This window comes from Phaseolus vulgaris, chromosome 3 (assembly GCF_051622355.1).
Source record: "Phaseolus vulgaris cultivar YP4 chromosome 3, ASM5162235v1, whole genome shotgun sequence".
In the NCBI taxonomy this organism is placed as follows: Eukaryota; Viridiplantae; Streptophyta; class Magnoliopsida; order Fabales; family Fabaceae; genus Phaseolus; species Phaseolus vulgaris.
Window position 1 is genome coordinate 44,666,333 of NC_143500.1, and position 22,630 is coordinate 44,688,962.

Below are 22,630 nucleotides of genomic sequence, written 5' to 3' on the forward strand. Positions count from 1 at the left end.
AGAAAACATCATAGATGTACCTGTGATCACCATTCTTCAATGTGATAAGAATTCGCCCTTTTTCAGTCACCGGAACGAACCTGCCATCACCGAATTTCACTTTTGTGTGAAATGAGTAATCCAAATCTGCAAACAACTCCTTCTGACCACCCATATGATTTGTGCAACCTGTATCTAAATACCAAGTCTGATTGTTTGGAGTTTCATTTGATGTGGTTGTCATTAGTACGATATGATCCTCTTCATCTTGTACGTGATTACTGTCTCTTGAGCACAATTGACAGCATGATTATCACCTTTTGATCTGCACTCATTTGCATAATGGCCACGTTTATGGCAATTATAACACTCAACATTTGATTTATTATAAATGTCTTCTCGTCCTCCGCGACCACGTTCCCCGTGCCAAGCGCCTCCATGATTCTGGCCACCACGACCTTTGCTGAAATAGCTACCATGTTATGATAGGAGCTACCAATTGAGGCTTGTACTTGTAAAGTCTGTTCAATTGGTTTTTCAATTTTATTGTCATTCATTCGCTGCTCATGCGCTCGTAGAGAACCAGACAATACTCTTACTGTCATTTTTTAAATGTCGTTGGCCTCTTCAATTGCGGCAACAACATGTTCAAATCTGGGAGTTATAGACCTCAAAATCTTTTCACCATTGGTCTTAATCTGATTTGTCAAGGCAATAACTTTATTTATATAGATATCAATAGTATCTGTGGTTTCCATTTGCAGCAGTTCATATTGGCGTCTTAGGGTTTGAAGACGCACCCTCTTGATCTTATCATCACCTTTATAATTGGTTGACAAAATTGTCCAAGCCTCATTAGTAGTAGTTGCTGCTCCTTCTATATGCTCAAACGTCTGTCATTCATCCCTTGATGAATGAGATACAAAACCTTATTGTCCTTCTTCTGGTCATGATGCGCTACTCGTTGCGCCTCAGTTGCATTAGCAGCTAATGCAGGCACTCCACTTTCAACGACATCCCATAACTCATGATAATCAAACAAAACTCTCATTTGCACACACCACCGATGGTAATTTTTTTCCATTAAGGATAGAGACTGATAATTGGGTAGAGTTCATGATAACAGACTAGCTCTTGATACCAGCTGTAGGAACTAATTGAAGGAAATAAGAAAAGATAAAATGTTATAGCAACTGATTAAACGTAATTGCACAAAATTGTAAAACTGATCTTATTCACTTTGATTCACTCAATCATATATATAATAATTACAACTACTGAAAGCTATAAACTAGGAATACTAACCGGCCTATAAATTGACCATTAATGCAATATAACGGTAAAATAGTTTAAGGATAATAAAATTTGAATTAATAATAATAAAATCTGAATTAATAACCAACAATTTCACCATACCTTTTACATGATTTTTATAGCGTTAATATTAGTTATTTTAAGGATATAATTTTGAGTTTTTTTATGAAGAAAGTTTGAGAATTATGATTACAAGTTCAAAAAAATTTATCTTTACGGCTTAATAGTATTTTACCGTGTTATATTCAAATACAAGCTGTTATATATAATAAGCTTATTAACATTTTGCATGCTAATTACTTTAACATCATATTTATATTATTTTTTATTATTAATTATAGTATAAAAAATATGAGTGTTTATTTGATGTGAATAATTTGTAAACTTCATATAACCCAAATCATTAAGTAAGTTGGAATGATTTTTTAATGAAAAAAAAATAAGAATACTAGAATATAATTATACTAATTACAATCTTATTAAATTAGTACATTAGTTAAAATAACTAGAAAATAAAAGAAACACAATATCAAGGACCTAACCAACCAAAATATTTATTACTTTTCGCAGTATGAGATATTCTATTTTTTTTTTAACTTTTACAGTTTAATCATCAATATTATAGAATTATCGTAGAGAACTTTAATCATCGAAATATGGTAAGGTGTAACCACAAATACCTACCGATGAAGGTAAGGTCACTATCAGCACTAACTTTTGTGACCGTACCTTTTAAAAACAAAACCAACTCAAAGTGTTTCTCTTTATCTAGATATGAAGCTATTCAAGGGTTGCTCTTTATCTAGATATGAAGCTACTCAATTTTCTTGTAACCCTAACATCCTTTTTAGGCATGCAATAAACAACAAAAGATTTAATAATTTTAAATTCCTTTATTCAAAGAGACATAACCTTTATACAGAACTATTTTAGATTAACAATTCATAAAATTATATTTTTTATATACAGATGAGAATGCAATTGATTATGAAACTTAATATTTTCTGGTTCCAAATTTTTTAAATAATATGAATAATAATAAACATAACAGTAGTAACAACTTAAGAATTCCAATAATTCAACAAATAACGTGAGAAGAATTTTATAGAGCTAAAAACAAATTTATCAATACTTCAGTGTTGGTGATTTCTAATACAAGAAATTTTTGTTTAGGTTTATTGTGATATTAAGGATTAAGTTATGTTTTGATGCAAGAAAATAAACTAATGACATATACTTCAAGACAACTAAAAAATTATGAGATAAATTATCTTACTAATGAGTGATAATTGTTATTTTTGTTTTGAAGATATGAATACATTCTTTATATGGAACTCAGTTTTAAGTGTTTAATGACTAATAAATCCTGAAATATCTGTTTGATCATAAAGTTAAACATGAGATATGAAATATCAAGTTTTTTTAAGGACTATGATTATGATTTCCAGTAGTATACCATCTAAAAAAAATTGTAGTTACATATATTAATATATTTTATTATATTATAATAAAATAAAATAAATATTTAAAATAAAAGTATTAAAATTATTAATAAAATAAAATAAATAAATTTAATATTTTCTATAATATTATTACAAATAAAAAAAATCAAAATCAATCCTATCTACTACAAATTTTCCATTCAAATCCATCTATTTTTTTTCTTAATCGATACAATGTAGTTTCCCCTCCTTTCTTTATCTTCTCCTCACAACCTCAATCTAAACAGTTATCGTTTTTTTTCTTCTTTTTTTCTTCTTTTTTTCTTCTTCTTCACACCTTCAAAATCCACTCCAATCTAAATACACCTTAATTCTCAAATGGCATCATCCCAAACTTCAACCATGGGTATAGTAATATTTAGAATCTGTCCTCTAACTTCATCACGAATATGTATAGTTATATTTTCCAAGTTTTAGACAATGAAATCTGCAACTCTTGCTTAAAAACTGTTTAAAATCGTGTCAATGTTCATCATGTTCACCCATGTCAGTAAGAAATAATAATTTAATTAGGGTTTGAGTCGGATGGAACGAGCCGATCTCATCGGCTAGACAGAAACAAATTTGTAGCTGGTGTGGTTATGGTGTAATCAAATCATATATGCCTTTTTAGTGACATGGTCAACCCAATGTTAAATGGGTCAAAATCAGTGATCTGGTTTCAAACAGTTTGAAGTTGTTCTCTGCACATTATTCGGAGCCATGTTGCTCTTATACCTGCTACTACTGTTATGTTGCTTTGAAGGTGGCACATGCTGCCACTACTATATGCTGTTATGGAGGTGACACTACACTACTACTTTTTTTACCATCACGTTGCATCAAATGTTTTACTGTTCTCCACAATGCCAACACGTGGATGTGCACTAATTCTTCATGTTTGCATCACTTGAATTAGTGTCATTTTGAATGGAAAGTTTCAGTGAGAACCACAAAACTAATCCTTTTATTCTCTTCTTTGGGGAGAAATGAAGACAATCGTTAGATAAATAATCCTCTAGTATATCAATAGTACAGTTTAAAAGATACGAGTAAAAATATTTTTTAATTATTTAAAACCATAAAACCGTATGTATAAATTTAAATAAATTGATTATATAGTCAAATTAAATAATATATGCATAAAATAATATTGATATAATGAAATACAAAATTAATTTTTATAATGTAATTATCTAATAAATTATAAATTTATTAAATAATAATATTTTTGTATAGTATTGTAAAATTAAATCGAATTTAAAATCCATGAATAACAAAAATAATTTAAAGCAAGTTAATAATGTTTCGTCATACTTACAACAAAACTTATTTTATATATACTCATTATTTTCCCCCCTGTCCAAGGAGAGACAGAGCGTAAAAGAAAAAATAAAAATGTGAATGTATTCTATAAAAGAGAAATGAGGGAAGAGAAAGTGTATACTATTAGTTATTTTATGAACTTACTTATCTTAAATTAAAGCATTTTTTTCATGTTTTTATTTTTTTCCTATTTTCATTTTATTTATTATTATTTCCTATTTATCTAGTCAAACCATAGGAAAAAATTTGTTTATAACTGCTTCTGTGCATCAAACAATTCACTACATAACCAATCTTTACCAAACACGATAGGCGAGGAAAGAAAGACATAAATAATAATATTTTTATTTTATGAAAGAAAAAAACATAGAAAGTTACAGATATTTTTCTTCTTTCTCAGCTCTATTCTACTCTCACCTAGCCTAAAGGATTGCTTTCGAATATCAAATCAGAGTCGCGAACTATTCAAAGTAACTTTCTCATTCATCAGCTGATAAAAAAAAAATCTCATTAAGCTTAAAAAAAGAACTTTTTGCCATTCAAATTCAAATCCAAAAACATTCTACCATTTTTGGAAGAATATTTCGAAAAATGGTGTTCCGAATTCAGTGGGAGTGGCGCAACAGGGTAAAGAAAGCAAAAGCTTTTGATTCCCAAGGAAGTGGGAGGCCCTCTCTGTATAGTGTGAGGATTACTATGGAAGCATGAATTTCGATTTGTTCTTTCGATGATTTCGTAATATGGAGTGCCCCTTTCGTTCTCAGAAATCAGACAATTTCTTCAATGGACCTGCTTTCTTAGCCCATGCTCCAAGTTTCAATTGCTTAAAGGCTATTTATATTTCGTCATGGCAAATATCTTTTCTGGATAACAGAGCATTTTAGAATTTCAAACTGTGTAGCTTAATTTTCAGACCGTAGTCACCGTGGGTCGGAGGTTTGTTGGTGGCAAGTTATGGTGATGTTATGCTGCTTTTCCCTCTGATCATGGATTATGATGGTTCAACTCTCATCATGTTCCTTCTGTTTGGTGGATATATATTTTTTGGGCAATCTTAATTGTTTATATGTTACCATGGTTTTAAATAGTAATGTACATATTGTTTATAAAACCACAACCGCCACCACATCACGTTTGTTGCATGCATGTTTTTTATGCTGCATTTTTTTCAAAATCATTTTCTTCAATTTTTGTTTTATCTTTTAGATTCCTGCAACCAATCCGTTCATTCATCTCAATATTTATAGATTAATGTTAACGTCAATCTCTCAATATAACTTTTACAAGAAGATCGACATCTATTCGGAAATTAGAAAGAAATATATTAGTATGCATAACATCATATCATGTCAGACGAGCTAATCACAATTTTTCCTAATTATTTTGATGTAATTTAGGTAGACGGGTTTTGAAAGGGAAATTATATCAGTGGCGATCCTTAAGTAGAACGAAATGGACTTTGGGAATGTGGTTAAGTTCTGGATTTAACTATATATGTATTGCTCACACACAATTAGTTTCAGAGTTTTAACCTAGCCAACTAAGAGCGTGCTCAAGCGATGAATTAGGTACCCAGAATCAAACTGAACTAAACACCTCCCACACCTTAATTTCCCCGTCTAGGCTTCCACTGAATAGCCTAAAGACGCCGTTTGAGTCATCGTCATCTCCCGGAACGGCTACCAACGACTTCACCGGTTTCTCGTGCCCTTCTAACACCGCGCTGCAACTATACCCACTCCTCCTTCTCTCTCGTTTCCAGATCCTAACCGTTAGATCCGCGGACGCACTCACCAACAAACCCGCCACGTGGATCAGACACAGTATGGCCCCACTGTGACCCCTCAACGTCTCCATCTTCACCGCGCCGTTTTCCTCACACCCCCAATCCCATCGGAATATCGCGCCGTCGCAACTGCCGGAAAACAACCCCGCGCCATCACCGTCCAAAGCAAGCGCATTCACCGCCGACTTTTGCCTCGCAATGGTGCTCACCAACGCGTGCCGTTTCGCCTTGCAGTCCCTTCTCCAAACCTTGATGCTACCATCCGCGGACGCAGTGTATACGGTGCCATCACCGTTAACAACCACAGCATTGATGGCATCCTCATGCGCTTTAACGGTCTCCAAACACCGGAAACTGAACAAGTCCCAGACCTTAAAGCTCTTATCCCACGAAACCGAATACATGAGGCTCTGGTTGACGGCTAAACCAGATACGGTGTCGCAATGCTGGATCCAGAGCCTAGACTTGTGGCGACGCACGCTGACGTAGTTTCGGGGAACGATGCAGCGGCGGAGACAGTCGGTGACGGTGGGGAGGGAGGAGAGGAGACGATGTCGTTTGGAGGGAGTGATGAGCCAGACGCGAATCTTGCGGTCCTGGTGAGCGGTGAAGACCCTTGAGTTGGTGAAGGCGATGGACTTGACAAAACCTGAGGCAGGCCTTTGGTTGAAGGCGTCGATGTGGGAGTAATGGAAGAGGTCGAAGACGTTGATGAGGTTTAGGGATGCGGCGTAGAGGAGGTTCCGGTGGACCGCGAGACAGGTAATGTGGGGTGTTAGGGTTTTGAGGGAAGCCACGCACCGTTGTTGGAACGTTACAGAATGGTTCATTTTGGAAGTGAAAGGTGGAGGGTGAAGTTTATGAAGAGGAGTAGCTGAAGGGGGAACATAAGTAGTAGTTAGGATTGGGTGTTGGAATGGCACGTGGCATATGTGCGATGCTAGACACTTGGCAGATGCTGAATGCTCCGGGGTGTACCTTGGTGGGGTAATAAACCAAGTGGTGGGCTCCACCCAAGATTTGTTGGACCCAACGAATCACATTAGTCAACCTGTTGCTTCTGCCTAATGTTAACAACCAAAGAAGGCATCAATTTTATCATTTTTTATGCAATGCAACAGTGTTTCTGTTTTCTTATGTACTACACTAATTCAAACCACTCTCTTATAAATTTAAACAACATTTCAATGTGAATGTTTATTACATTTATTATTAATAAAATATAGATTCCTTCAAGACTCTTTCTTCTTTTTCAAAAACAATGTAGATTCTTTCAAAACTCTCTTTGAGTATAAACAACTAAATCCACTAATTCAACAGAGTGCCGATAAATAAATAAAAAAAAAACTAATCGAACAGAGTTAGTAACATTAATTTCATATGAAAAGTAGAAGTAAAAGATAAAAACAAAACTTTAATTGAAAAAAATAATTAAAAATGACTCAATATATATATAGAATATTTTTCTTATATTTAAAACCTAACAAAGTATATTATGCAAAACTCAAATTCTGTCTGGTCATAACCGTAAAGAAAACAATCTTAATTTTTTTTTCAAAGAAATCACATTGCATAGTTAGTATATATATATATATATATATATATATATATATATATATATATATATATATATATATATATATATACACACACAAAGGGAGGATGATGTTATATCTTTTAGTTTTACACTTAAATTGGAAAAAAAATATCATATAAATCATACTAACAAAATTTTATATTAATATAAAATTCTTTGGTGTATAAATTTTATAAACCAAAATCAACATAATATAATTTTCAAAATATATTAAATGAGTAATTCAATTATTTTTTTTATTATATTTTAATAAATTTTACATAAACAACTATGATGATATAAAATTATAATTTATAGTTTAATCGAAGAATTTTACTTGTAATTTGATTTTTCATCCATACATCTTATATATACTAATTATCGTATAAATTTTATTAATTAATGAATATATTTTAATTGAGTTATCTTTTCTTTCAAAACTCATTGAGATATATATATATATATATATATATATATATATATATTGATATATTGTATGTTTTAAAAAATATGGGAATTATTTAATCATCTAATTGTTGTTGTTAAATTTTAACAAAATTTAATACAAATAATAATAATAATAATAATAATAATAATAATACAAAATTATAGTTTAACATTTAAATCATTAAAATTCACTTTTGTATAAGTTTATTTATTATGTAAAAATATTATAACAGTGTAATCTGATCTTTCTTCTTTATATAACAAATAAATGAGATAAAAACAATGGAATAAATACAAAAATAATGTTTATTATTAATTTATATATTATTATAAAAAAAATATTAAAATATCATAGATAATACTGTATAATAATTATTTTGATATAATATTTTAAAACATAATGAATGTTCTCATATTTATTAAATATGTTATCTAATTTCATATTATATCACTTTTTTATTTTATTGACAATTTTCTCAGTTATTTATTATTCTTCATCTCTCTTAATTTTATGATAAATGTATAAAATAATTAAAAAGTTGATTAGTTCGATAAGAAAAAAATGAAAAAAAATGTTAAATTTTCTTTAAAATGAAAATTAGAAATCTAAACAATAGATTTAAAAAAAATAGAACTAATGTTTTCCGCTTATAAAATTATAAGTTTCCAAAATAATAAATAAATGACTTCTCACCGTAACACTATAATGAATTATTATTTCAATCAACATTATTTGTTTAGAATTCTAATTGTTGCTTTGATCTTACATTGACCAATAGTTGCAAATCACTATAAACTCTATATTAAGATACACTTTAGGAATTAACTTTTGAAGAATATGTTCAACGACTAAGAATTTAATAATGAATAGCATATATACGACTTAGAATTTAATAATGGATAGTGTATATATAAAGTTAGGAGTATTTTTTTGTTTGTAAATATCAATATTAAGAAACCATTTTTACTGAAAACTTATTAAAGTTAGACTAATTAGCTGTTAGTAATAGTTATAAAGCTTTGGTGGTTGATTATAATTATAGTGAATAAATGAATGCATATATAATTGAATAAAAAAATAGGAAAATGCTATAATAGCTCTATTGATGTTTATTCGATCTAGCTGGCTAGGTCGTCCATTATTACTTCAAACAATGGAGACACACACATGATAGTGAGCTAAATTCTATTATTTTAAAAAAAAATTATTATTAGTTTTCTTTCTATATACTATTTTACGTTAAAAATTTCTATGCAATTCTAACCTTCCTATTCATCACCTTTAATTTCACCTTTTTTCATTCTTTATTATTTTCACATCTTTGTCTTTCTCACCTAATTCTGCTCATTTTCTCCTCGCTTGTCAACCTTTTTCATTCGCATATTTCTTTTATCAACCTTCGTTTTCACTGAAATCTCTTAATTATGTTAAAAGTTCCATATTTAAGAATTTTTTAGTCCTTTTCACTATTAAAAGTGTCCCGATATATTCTTGTATTACCTTAAAGAAATTCCTAGACATCGACAGTTACTTTATTTCTTTCACTTTTTTTAACAATTTAATTTTGATAATTATTGGCGTAGTGGGTATTTTCACATGGTTAACTACATAAAAGTCATGTTTGGTATGAGTTAACTATTACAAAAAACAACGATTCTATTGTATATGATGTATATTATCCAAAGATGTCAAAGTGAATATTTTTTGTTTTTTATTTATTTATTTAATGGGTGTTAAAGTATCAAAACTCATTTAAAAAATCAACATAGTCACTTTTGTTATTCATTCACTATAATGCAAACTTTATTATTATTATTATTTATTTTTATCTTGTGATCTCTCTCTTGATATGAACTCTGAACCCTCTTTTATTGATTGCATCTGTTTCTTCCTCTACGAAAGTTCGCTTAATAAAATATGCGTATATATTACTTGCATTACTCACCAAACTATATATCAATAATTTTCTGTTCTTGGGAGACATCATTAAGATACCAGTGCAAGAAACATGAGTTTGATGCAATATGTAGAATCCCACCGAAGAGATTAAAATATGTTTTGTGGCCCTCGAATATTATTACAAAACATGTAAATGGCAATCAGAAAAGCATTAAACAAAGGTGAACAGTGTATCGTAGGGTTCCATTTAAAAACTATTTGTGCTTACGTGCCTGCACAGAATCATATCATTGCCATAAGGTTCGGTCTAGCGCGCTAGCTATGAAACGTGTCATTCCATCTCTCATTCTGAACATTACTTCGCTCCAATGGTGTTGCACTCAAAATTATATATTCTTTTGGGTTCATGGAATGTAGCCCAAGCTTCTGTATCTTTTATAATGGGATCAAACTTAAGTTTTCTTCATCCATGATCATGTGCATATTTGTAAAAGACCACTTAGGTTGATTTTAATAATTCGATGGAGCAAAACGCATGTATGTAGTTGATTCCAAAGGAGGGACATGGGGTGATACGATCCTTCCAAAAGGTCATTGAGATAAATTAGTGCGCTGACTTAAGTGCTGACCACATCTCTACAAACACTTAGGTTATTTTTAAACACTATGTAATTATTTCTAATGGTGGAGACGAAGGAGGTCGTACTCTATGGTTTTTTTAAAATATTTTTCTTCTTAAAAAATGCAGAGAAAATAAAGCTTTGTACACAGGCACATGCATAAGAAGGAACAGTGCATTATATGTTTGGCACATTCTAATTGAGCAACAAGATAGTGGAGACACAAAAAGCTGCACTATTTTGCCTTACTCGAACTTAGCCTGCTCTAGCAATCATATATGCACATATAAAACACCAGTTAGAACAACATTCAACAAAATAGAAAATCTTGCCGCTTTTTTTACTATTTTGGGTTAATTTTTCTCCTTTTTACTAATTTGGGGTTACTTTTTAAAAAATTACGAATCTAAATAAGTCATTAAAACATGATTTTGTTGAAGATTGTAATTTTTTTTTTCACTTTCAGATAATTAAAATTATATCATTTATATTATACAATTTCTTTATCATGTTGATATGACTTATCTAAATTGGTATTTTCTTTAAAAGGTAATTATAATTTAATAGAAAAAATAGTTTTTTTTCATATTAATTAAAAAACATTTTTTTTTATGTTATGGTTGGGTGAAAAAAAAAGTGTCAAGATTTTTTTTTTTTTTATGTTGGTGTAATTGATGTTTTATATGTGCATTGCTAGAGCAGGCTAAGTTTGAGTAAGGCAAAATAGGGCAGCTTTTTGTGTCTCCATTATCTTGTTGCTCAATTAGAATGTGACAAACATATAAATGTACTGTTCCTTCTTATGCATGTGCCTGTTTATAAAGCTTTATTTTCTCTGCATTTTGTTTTTTTAAATTATTAAAAAAACTAGAAAGTACGTCCTCTCCACCATTGGAAATAATTACATAGTGCTTAATTACCATATATAGTTTAATAATAACACTTATCGCACATCACATAAATTAATCCGTTAAACTATATAATAATTTTGAAGTATATAATGATTTCTCGTCCTCTTCCCCGTAAAATTTACAAGTGAGATATTGCAGATCTATGCTGGTTTTCATTCACCTCTATACTTAGACAGTGGAGTGCAACATTTATCAAACAAAATCATATGAGGAAAGAAAAAAGGACAGAGAATTAAGACAATGAACTAATAAAGAACGATGAAGAAGAATCCTGAAGAGTTTTTTAATATAATTAAATGACTCAATTGTTGTTTCCTACCAAAAAAAAAATCTACGGATTTCTATTGTGGATAAATTCAATTAATTGGTATTTAAGTTCTTCATTCGTAGTTAGATTATTAAAAAAAATTTCATTTACCTTGCAATTATTTTTTACATGTCCAACTCTTCCACATTGAAACATACTATATATTTTTTTCTTGAGTTTTTTTTTATTTTTATTAATATTAGGGGTTTTCATACTGGTTCCTTTTTAAACTATTTTTGTGTGTGTTTGTTCTTAAGATTTTTTTTAGTGTAGATGAAGGGAGATTAATTTTTCATATCCATATCGGGTCCAAAAGCTCTTGGCTCTTTTACTCCTTCTGCTTGGCTTTTCTTTATTATATTTTTTATTTTAAATTATTACATAAAGACATTATTCATGTGTTTTATATTAGAGATCTCTACATAACACTATAAGAAAAATCCAATTTATGTATGAAAGAAATTTGTAGGTAACAACCAAAATCGATAGGTAAATCAACATTATCTACGGTTATCCACGAAAAAAAATTTATATATAATGTAAGCATCGATAATTTACCTACAAATACTGTGTTCATTGATAACGAAACTAGTTATGAAACTAAAACTAAAATTCTCACTTTCACTACGATCTTTTTCCTTACCAAAAAAGTAACTATAAAAAGAACTTCCATTGTATTTTTCAATATCACAAAAAATGCAACTATCAATACAGATTTGAGAATGAAAATAACTCTCAATGCAACTATGAATATTATTAATATTAGTAAATATTATTAATATTTATTTTATTAATTTTATTAAATATTATTAATTTTGTTAAATATTATTAATATTATTATTATTAATATTATTATTTTTATTATTAAATATTATTAATGTTATTAATATTATTAAATATTATAAATATTATTAAATATTATTAATATTATAAATATTATTAAATATTATTAATATTATAAATATTATTAATATTATAAATATTATTAAATATTATTAATATTATAAATATTATTAAATATTATTAATATTATTAAATATTACAAATAGTGTTAATATTATTAATATTATAAATAATGCTAATTTTATATATATTTTTATTAATAGTATTTATATTATTACTAATATTATTAATTTTGTTATATTACTAATATCATTAATACTATTATTATTATTATTAATATAATAGTAATCATATTATTTAAATTATTATATTAATATTATTAATTTTATAATATTAATAATATGTATAAATTAGTTGTGGTTATTATTATTTATGAATATTAATTATGATTTTATAATTCTTCATATTATATTAATATTTTTAATATTATGTATATAATTATTATGATAATAGTTGGTAGGTAGTAGATATTTGTGGGTGATAGTTCGTAGGTAATAGAGATTCGTGGTAATAGTTGGTAGGTAATATAGATCCGTAGGTAATAAGATCTGTGGGTAATAGTTGGTAAGTAATGTTGAATTTACTTACAGATTCAGAATCTGTGATTAATGTCCGTAGGTAATGTTGTTCGTAGGTAATGTTGAATTTACCTACAGACTCAGAGACTCAGATTTGTGGGTAAAAATCCGTAGATAATATTATTTTTTTTTTTTTTAAAGACATTCATGTCTTTAATTTATTCGTTTTTTCTTATAAAAAAAAACTTCGTTTATATTAGGATGTTTGTTTTGCAAGTTTTCTCTAATTTTCTCTTATTAGTGGTTTTCCATTTATGAATTTCTCTTTCCAAAACCGTTATTTACAATCTTTTCATATTAAAATAATTGTCACGAAATTATCAATAAACCACCTAAATTCTCCACATCTTAGACTATGCAGTAGTATTGAAGTTTCTTTGTCAAGGAGTTTGAATCTCTAATAAAATTATATGAATTATATTCATGATTAATGTTTTTATCATTATAAATATTATTCGAGTTTTTTTAACACAAAATATTATATATTTTCTATGGAAATTTCTATGAGTGGTATAATTATAGCATGTAGTTACTTTATTTAAACTGGCTTCAAATTATTCTCTTAAGGGTTCTGCAACTATTTCTTATAGGCTATACAATATTTTTTTTTAACTATACCATTGGAGAGCTTACCAGAAATGGTGAGTTGAGGTTGTATAGGTAAGTAACTTTTGTAGAGCTATTAAGTTGTAGGAATAAAGAAGGTTTGTTATTAACTTTAAATGTTACGTTTAGGTTTACTTGTTTCATCTAAATAATGATGACAACACTGCCTCACCAAACTTCATTTAATCTGTCTCATCTAATCCCAAAAAACAAGCTTAAGCCGGTGCCAAGTTAGCAAAATAAGTGTGACCTACTTTTGCTAGCTTGGTTCATATGCAGATTTACTGCGGAACAATGTTGCAATAATGATGTTATAATATTTCATTTTTTTCTATAAAAAATAATATTGATAATAAAATTAAATTAAATTCAACAAAAATATATAGAGATCTCACTTCAAAAATTATATTAGAGTCATTCATGATATATCTTAATGAGTGTTTGTTGGACTTATCAAACTACCCATTATCTATCAGACTATCTATAATATATATTCACACGCACGAGTTGGAGGATCTTGGCGTGAGGGGAGTGTGTTGGAGATCTCACGTCATCTAGAGATAAATTTTTTTTTATTGTATACAAGTGAGTGTAAATCTTACCTTATAAGCCGATTTTATAAAGGTTGAGTTAAACATAAAGTTCACTTCTTAATAATATAAAATTAACATTTATTCTAAATAATTATATTAAATTTAAATTTTTTATAAGGAAATTAGAAAATAAAGTATTCTTACTTTAATAACTTTATTTGTTTTTTTTATAATTATAATTTTCTTTATGATCCATTAGTATATATTTGAATAATAAGAATGAATAAATTTATAATAAAACTAATATAATAAAAAGATACTCAATTAATAAAAACTAATATAATACTCAATTATCATATTAAGAAGTGGACGGCTACTAACTTGTGTGAGATTATATATTATGGGTGGTCTGATAACTATCTGATTAGCGGGTGGCATGATAAGTCCAACAAACTCTCACTATGATAAATTCGAAAGGACTCTAATACATATTTAGAAGTGAATTTTAAGTCTAACTCAACCCCATAAAACAGACTTATAAGATGAGGTTTGCACCCACTTATAATTATGAAATGTTCTAATCTCTAATCGATGTGAGATCTTCAACATACCATAAAAAAGTCATATTTCTAACTAAAAGGATAAATGTTTTCTTTCTAAGTTTCAATTGAGATATATGTTATTATCGTCTAACTGTTGTCTTGTTCCACCTTTATATTGTTAATGTTTTTCATCGACACATCATTTTCATGCTCATTTTGGTCATTGTCACTTGTTTGCATCATCGTGATGTGGACTTTGTGAAATGAAGAATGAGAAAAGAAAAAATCTTATATTTTAAGGGTTTGTTTACACAGAGCATAAACATTTCATGATAATGCAATATGTACATACAATGTGCCTTCTTTGTATTAGGACTATGCAAGTTATGAGTTTGAACGAACTTTGGTGAGTGTTGGTGCGTTCTAATTTTTCATTTTTAGCTTTGTATATTATCATTTTGCCCAATCATCTCCATTTTTCTCTAGAATCCTAAAATTAAGACATATTTGGGAATAAATCGTTCTTATTCAAATAAAAATCATAAAATATGTAAAAGGTATAAAATCATAAATTAGGGGTTATTTTATGTCTATTTTATCCATCTGCCCTTGAGTTCTTTTGAAAAGGAAGTCTTGTTGATTCTAAATGTATCTCCACAAAATTACACCCCAACATTTAGGTCTTCGTACGGGATTTTCAAATTTTACGCTTGGTACAAAATATTAATCCTACTACCAACATGTTCTTTTACTTTTATTAGTTTTGACCGTCTAAAAAGGCCTCCTTAGACTCGGTTAAAAGACTCTTGGGATAAGGGTTAATTATTTATGTTTCTCTCTTCTTATAAGGAGTTCAAAAGGTGTTTGTTTAAAGTGTGTCATTCCCTCGCGCTACCATCTTTATTATAAGGATTTACCTTGGTTAATAAAGCATGGATTATCAATCCTTATATTTGTGGGTCAAATATGACTTGATATTTCAAAACCACTGGATATAAGTAAGCAAAAGTCTTTGGTAAACTAAGGAACTCTTAAGCTTTTATTAGAAGGCGTTTATTTAAAGTGCATCCTTTCCTCCCATTACCATCTTTATTATAAGGATTTTCCTTGTATTGGACATCCAAACCCACAGTCTAATACTCGAGATCATTAACTAACTTGGATGAAGATGAGGCTAGACACTATAAAACACTTGAATACCAAGGAGTTGATATAAAAGTATACATATGTAGAGATTAGTATTTATAGTAAAGATTGTGAATATTTATGTACCTTGACATTAATCTTTATGCAAGTTAAAAAATGACACTTTCAAAAAAAGAAATAACACAACTCGTGAAAGAGATGAAGGAGAATAAGATCGTTGTAGTTAGAACCAACACTCCAAAAATCATAGTCGACCTAGTAATCAGTTCCGAGAGGACTCCTTCTGAAGTCCCTCTCAAAAGAAAACGTATTGAGGGCAAAAGGTGTGTTATTTCCCTTTTAGACAGAGTTCCAAAAGAACCTACCACTGAACATTCCAAGTCTGATGGTCACGCACTTAATGTGGTTATGAGGGCAAACCCTATAGTGAAGGGGTGTCTTTCTAAGACTCAGTTTTTTCACACTCAACCCACAAATTTTTAAGAGATTGGTACTTAGTTATCCAAAATTAAAGATGTTTTCCAAATTTCAAACAATTTGTTTTTCTTATTTTGTTAAGTAAATTCTGTTTTATGATAGACAACGATAATATTGAAACAATTTTAGATAAGATCTTCAATCATCACTTAACATCTTAACCCAATATATTTGCCTATCAGATATTAAATATAATACTTAATATTTATTTTAATTAGATGTCAAATATCTTAACATAAAAGATTGAGTATAATCTCATATTAAATAAGGCATCATATTCTTAAGCCTAAAGAACATTATAAATTAAAATATTCAGTTCATCTTACCTTTTCTTTTTTCTAACATAGTTGTCTATCATCACCAATCCTTATTATCATCCTAAACTTAAATCATTATATTAAAATTAAGGAATAAATCCCAACTAAGATGATGAATTTTATAAACTTAAACTTAGTATTAGATTAGGTGGGTCCTTCTCACATATTTAACCTTTTAGGGGATTAATTAAATAATATATAAAAAATGAATAATTTTTTATAAAATTAAAAATATAAACAAATTCTGTTTTAAAATATACTTTCTAATAATTTTCATTGTACTAATTCCCTTTATTTTCTGTTCTCTAACGTTTAACCTTCCAGGGATAATTTAAAAAAATATATAAAAATAATTAAATTTTAATAAAATTAGGAATATAATTAAACTATGTTTTAAAATACAATTTCTAATAATTTTCATTGAATTTTTTCTTTCTACCTAATCCTCCACACCGGGAGAGAGGCTACTGCGGCGTGTTATTTCTTCTCTTCCAAAATCCATGCCTTTTCTTTGCCCATTCTCTCCCTTTTTCATTTTTCATATTCCTACTCTTCAATCCGCGAACGGGGAGGGAGGAACTCGTCGGTTGCTTCAAAGGAAAGAGGGGATTTCCTAAACGCAATTTACGAGGTGCGGCCCAACTTTATTACGTTTTGATGCTAATTTTAAGATTTCGTTTTCGGTTTTGGTTAATTGATAATCTTAATCTTCGGTTGATTGATTTCTTGATTTTGCCTTGTTCGGAGTTTGAATTGATGAGACGGTTTCAAGTGTTATTGATTTCTCAATTTTGGATATTTTTGCTGAATGATGTTTGTGTGCTTTGCCAAATGTCTGTCTCCCATATGTATAGTAATCCTCTTCGTCACTGTAAATTATGTAGTTATACATTTCATGGGGTGTGTTTAGGAGGGTAGTTTGGAAAGATAGAAAAAAAGATGGAGAGTGAATAAGTAAAAAGGGGTGTGTAAAAAGGCAGGCCCTGTTCATGTGCAACCCAAAATTTTGATTGTAGGGATTTGGGGAAATACCCCTTGTCGTGGGACCCTATTTCCAGGTCTCTCCTATTCACCTCAAAGATTTTATTGTTACTTTTTTCGAAGTCCCTATTCCATTCAATCATGGACTTTCTTGGCGGATCCTAAATTGTAATCTCTGCTTATATTTTCTCTACATTGTAACTTTCCAGGAACACAAAAGTTTTGTGCTTGAATTTTGTTTTTGTGCTAGTAATGGCGAAAACATGCAAGTCGCAAGAAGAAATTGCGTGTGAAGCTATTAAACATGCTTTGAAGGCACTACGGAAGCGCCATTTGCTTGAAGAAGCCGCTCATGGTCCCGCTGTTCTAGCTCTTTCTAGACCCATCGCTTCTCAGGTCCCCTCTCTATCATTGCTTTGACAATATTCATGCTTCTTAGGAATTACCTGATTTGGGGGTGGTGCTTAGGTTTCCAATTTCCCCTAATCATGTTTTAGAACTTTGTTCAATCAACGGTTCCAATAGAGTAGTTCATGTGTACAATTTTACCTGTCTTGATAATTGACAATGTTCCCCCTTCCCTTTACATCTCTTGGTATTATATTGTTGCCCGGATCATGGTATGTGTCTAGCAGTTTAGCAATTGGAATGCTTCTATTGAGGTTAGTGTTGTATCTATGGTTGTCCTTGAAGGGCTCTGAGTGGAAAGAGAAAGCAGAGAATCTTCAAGTGGAACTTCAGCAATGCTACAAAGCACAATCTAGGCTGTCTGAGCAGCTTGTTGTGGAAGTAGCTGAGTCCAGAACTTCAAAAGCGTTGGCTCAAGAGAAAGAAAATGCAGTTGCTGATTTGCAAAAGGAATTGACTGAATTGAGGTTTGTTTCTTATGCGTTCTAACGGCCTTTCTTTCTTTTCTTTTTAGTTGGTGGCAAATGATTATGACTTAAGTTAACGTTGCAGGGATGAGTGTTCTCAGTTAAAGGAAGACTTGGAAGAAAAGATTAAATCTCTAGAAATGATTGTCAGTGAGAATTCTGAACTTAAAGCCCAACTGCAGCAGATGACTACTAAAGCCAATAAAGCTGAAGCTGAAAATAAGATGTTGATCGACCGCTGGATGTTGGAAAAGATGAAGGATGCTGAACGCCTGAATGAGGTACACAATATCTTCTTTATTTTCCGTTTGAACTTTTGGAATTAGATATATAGAATTGGTACAATTCTCTGGATTATGGGAACCAAGTTCTCCCTATCCTTAACTTCTTCTGATGCTGGTTTGATTGCCGGATTAATTGTTGTTACGCCAATATTGCATGTTCTTCTGAACTAACTTTTTGGTAGTTGAAATCTGAACCTCGTCTGTTAGTGTTTTCTCTATTTAAATGTCAGTGTATGATAGAGTTGAATTACTATGATAGTTACATTAGTAGTTTATGTTTCTTGTGGGTTGAATCCTCAGAAAACCTTGATTATACTTGCTAACTTCTGTTGCATATGCTACTTATTTAATTAATAATTTAGTTCCTACCACTTTAGGCCAACGCACTGTATGAAGACATGGTCGAGAAACTAAAGGCCAGTGGCTTAGAGCAACTTGCAAGGCAGCAGGTGGATGGTATAGTTCGCCAAAGTGAAGAAGGTGCTGAATTTTTTTTAGAGTCAAGCATCCCTTCCACATGTAAATACAGGCTTCGTGCACATGAAGGTGGTTGTGCTTCCATGTTGTTTGAGTACAATTCCAGTAAACTGATCACTGGGGGACAGGATCGGTTAGTTAAAATGTGGGATACAAATACAGGATCCTTATCTTCTACTCTTCATGGCTGCCTTGGCTCAGTATTAGATCTCACGATCACCCATGATAATCGATCTGTCATTGCTGCAAGCAGCTCAAACAACTTGTATGTATGGGATGTCAACTCCGGCCGTGTCCGTCATACCCTTACTGGCCACACAGATAAAGTTTGTGCTGTTGATGTGAGCAAGATTTCAAGTCGTCATGTTGTCAGTGCTGCTTATGATCGTACCATAAAAGTTTGGGACCTAGTGAAAGGTTACTGCACTAACACAATCATTTTTCCCAGCAACTGCAATGCTCTCTCCTTCAGCATGGATGGTCAGACCATATTTTCAGGACATGTTGATGGTAATCTTCGGTTATGGGACATTCAAAGCGGAAAGCTACTCAGCGAGGTTGCTGCACATTCACTTGCGGTCACATCAATATCCCTTTCTCGAAATGGAAATATTGTACTGACCAGTGGAAGGGACAACTTGCACAATTTGTTTGACGTGCGATCTCTTGAAGTTTGTGGCACACTAAAAGCGACGGGAAACAGAGTTGCTTCTAACTGGAGCCGCTCCTGTATTAGTCCAGATGACAATCACGTTGCTGCTGGGTATGCCGATGGATCTGTCTATATTTGGTCAATTTCTAAAGGTGATATAGTCGGTACACTCAAGGAACACACTTCTTCTGTTCTGGGTTGTACGTGGAGCGGGGTTGGAAAACCGCTGGCCTCAGCTGACAAGAATGGGATAGTTTGTGTCTGGACATAATGGCCTTTCATTTCTTCGAATACTCCCAGGTTTGACCCCACTAAAATTAAAAAGGCTTCCATATATATATGCAAGGAAGGAGCTGTGGCATTGCTCAATTGGCTGCCTCAATTCTTCGTTACTGTTTTGTGTTCATACAAGGTATTTTATCAACCATGTATATACTATTTTTAACAAACTTTCATTTAAACTGGTCTCAAGGATTATTTGGATGAACTTCTCCACAGTAACTTTTAGGAGAGAAAAATAAGAAATAAACTTTAGAATTTATTTTTCTATTGGCTAAAATTAGCTTATATACGTAAGTTAATTTGTAGAAACTTTGTGTATAAGTAAATTTAGTTTGTCAAGAAGTGAATTTCATTTTTCTTTATTTTTTTTATTTGAGAAGTAGTTATGAAGAATTTTGTCCAAAAAGGTTCTCGGTCTCAAGTGGTTGTGTGGACTAATTTGTGACGAAGGAATGAAGCCCTTCTGCTGGATACAAATGTTGAGTTGGCAAAATTTGTTCAGAAGTTACCATCCATCTACCATTAATGTATAGATAATTGGTCCTATATCCGGTGATTGCAAGTTGTCATTTATAACTTATAACGTTACCTACAGGCTTACATGTATGCTCTGGTATTGTAGAAGTAGACCTTCAGTTTCTAAAATCACCTTCTTCCATTGAGTTTTATAAGGTGCTTGATTGCTCTATAGTCTCTGTACTTAAGTAAACACAATTTTTTAAAATATCAATGTTTTTAATTTACTTCTTGGAGTCGATTTAATTTATTTAGATACATGATATAATTTAACATTTTTTATACTTTTCATATTTTCTTTTAAATTTTTAAGTATTTATTTGGTCTCTTATATAGTAAAATTTGTGCTACAAAACGAAAGAAGAGAATGAGAATAAAACATCTTCAAACAAGAACTTTAAGTAATTATAACTTTTTAGTTAAAAATTGAATTTATCATGTGTCCTATTTAAATTTTTGCATTTTATTATAATACAAAACATATACTAACAAAATGATGGTTTGGTAACGTGCTAAACAGATTAGCTTTACATGTTGTGGAAACAGAATCTGATCGTATGAACTTCAAATATCAAACATATTGTGCATGCGTGTGTTTTTTGTGGGTGTGATTCTCATAATGTTGAGTTTCATCCATCTAAACTTATCTAGTAAAAGATAAGCTTGATTGGATATATAATATATAGTTAGCCAAGTTTATACACCCATTCAAATTTGTTCCTACAATAAAATGTGATTACAATATACAAGTAACATTTATTTGGTGATATTTACCTATTTAGAAAATACTGTTTTCCTCAGTAATGTTTACCACACTACACAAGCCACAATTTTATATAATTATGTTTCAGGAGGAATGTATATGCAATTTTTATAACACGACTAGTTCTAAGATTTTGTATTTATTAACAGTGGCCTTCAATTATCCAGGGTCTGCAGATGTTAACTAAAGACAACATTGAATTTTGTTCACTAAATACATCATAAACTAAGGCACGCACGCTACTCGTCTCTGGCCATTTCATAAAATCGATGATCACCCAATTGACCATGCTCGGTGAACATGGCCTACAATAAAATGCATCTTCAGGATATCATTCTCTTTTTATGTGATTTTTCAAGTGATTTGTTAGAGACCAAAGAATTACGCTAATTTATTTCTTTGCATCAAGCAATTAGCAAGCGCGTACAATTGTAGTCAAATGATAATCACTGAATATCACAAAAAATCTCACATACCGTCATGGGAATGGGACATCAAAGTTCTTCTAATTAGCTATCCTCTACTAACTAACGACATATTTAACAACAATTATATTTAATTTTTTTACAAATGGTACTTAACAAATAACAACACCGAATTTTTTGATGATGATGACACACAATAATTATAATTCTTGAAACATTCCAATTTAAATATCATACATGTCATCAATAAAATGGTTAAGTACTATATATATACCGATTTTAGTTTCAAAAGTTACCAAAATCCTTCCCTAACGTATGGAGTTTTACCATGTTACTCCACATGCAATGCAAAGAATCATGCTGTTGGAAAGTATAACTGATTGCACTTCAAATTTGTTTGAGTTTGTACATGTGGAACTGCACTACTTTCACAAGCGATCGCGTAAGCTACTTACGTTCCACTCCCCTTGATGCTACAAGGACAGTGTCTCAAAACCAGAAGCAACCCATGCTCTCATTTTCCACCATCATTCTCTATTATTAAGGTAATACCGTGATCTGTATGCAACCGAAATATGATCCTTCAAACACACAATATATAGCAGTTTTACAAAAAGCTTTAAATT

The 22,630-nt window shown here is 30.5% G+C and overlaps 2 protein-coding genes across 6 annotated transcripts; one reads left to right on the plus strand and one right to left on the minus strand.

Annotated features, from left to right (window-relative positions):
• Positions 1-5,328: 5,328 nt before the first annotated feature.
• LOC137805939 (protein JINGUBANG) lies at positions 5,329-6,760 on the minus strand. Its single transcript, XM_068605816.2, has one exon. It carries the CDS (start codon positions 6,714-6,716, stop codon positions 5,679-5,681), a length of 1,038 nt encoding a protein of 345 aa, XP_068461917.2. The 5' UTR covers positions 6,717-6,760; the 3' UTR covers positions 5,329-5,678.
• A 10,403-nt stretch (positions 6,761-17,163) lies between these two features.
• Positions 17,164-21,043, plus strand: LOC137807934 (Transducin/WD40 repeat-like superfamily protein). Of its 5 annotated transcripts, none has more exons than XR_011080615.2 (6): positions 17,172-17,380; positions 17,940-18,126; positions 18,424-18,605; positions 18,691-18,886; positions 19,267-20,430; positions 20,681-21,043. XR_011080615.2 is itself a non-coding variant. In XM_068608794.2 (5 exons), exons 2-5 carry the CDS (start codon positions 17,983-17,985, stop codon positions 20,287-20,289), a joined length of 1,545 nt encoding a protein of 514 aa, XP_068464895.1. In that variant the 5' UTR covers positions 17,164-17,380; positions 17,940-17,982; the 3' UTR covers positions 20,290-20,563. The 5 variants fall into 5 exon arrangements, 3 of the variants coding, with proteins under 3 accessions (XP_068464895.1, XP_068464896.1, XP_068464897.1); XR_016519187.1 differs by having other exon boundaries at positions 20,684-21,043; XM_068608794.2 differs by lacking the exon at positions 20,681-21,043 and having other exon boundaries at positions 17,164-17,380; positions 19,267-20,563.
• Positions 21,044-22,630: the final 1,587 nt, after the last annotated feature.

Coding starts and splice junctions, on each gene's coding strand:
- LOC137807934 (XM_068608794.2), top strand. CDS start 17,983: ATGGCGAAAACATGCAAGTCGCAAGAAGAAATTGCGTGTGAAGCTATT. Junction 18,606..18,690: donor AAGGAATTGACTGAATTGAG/GTTTGTTTCTTA, acceptor TTAACGTTGCAG/GGATGAGTGTTCTCAGTTAA. Junction 18,887..19,266: donor ATGCTGAACGCCTGAATGAG/GTACACAATATC, acceptor CTACCACTTTAG/GCCAACGCACTGTATGAAGA.
- LOC137805939 (XM_068605816.2), bottom strand. CDS start 6,716: ATGAACCATTCTGTAACGTTCCAACAACGGTGCGTGGCTTCCCTCAAA.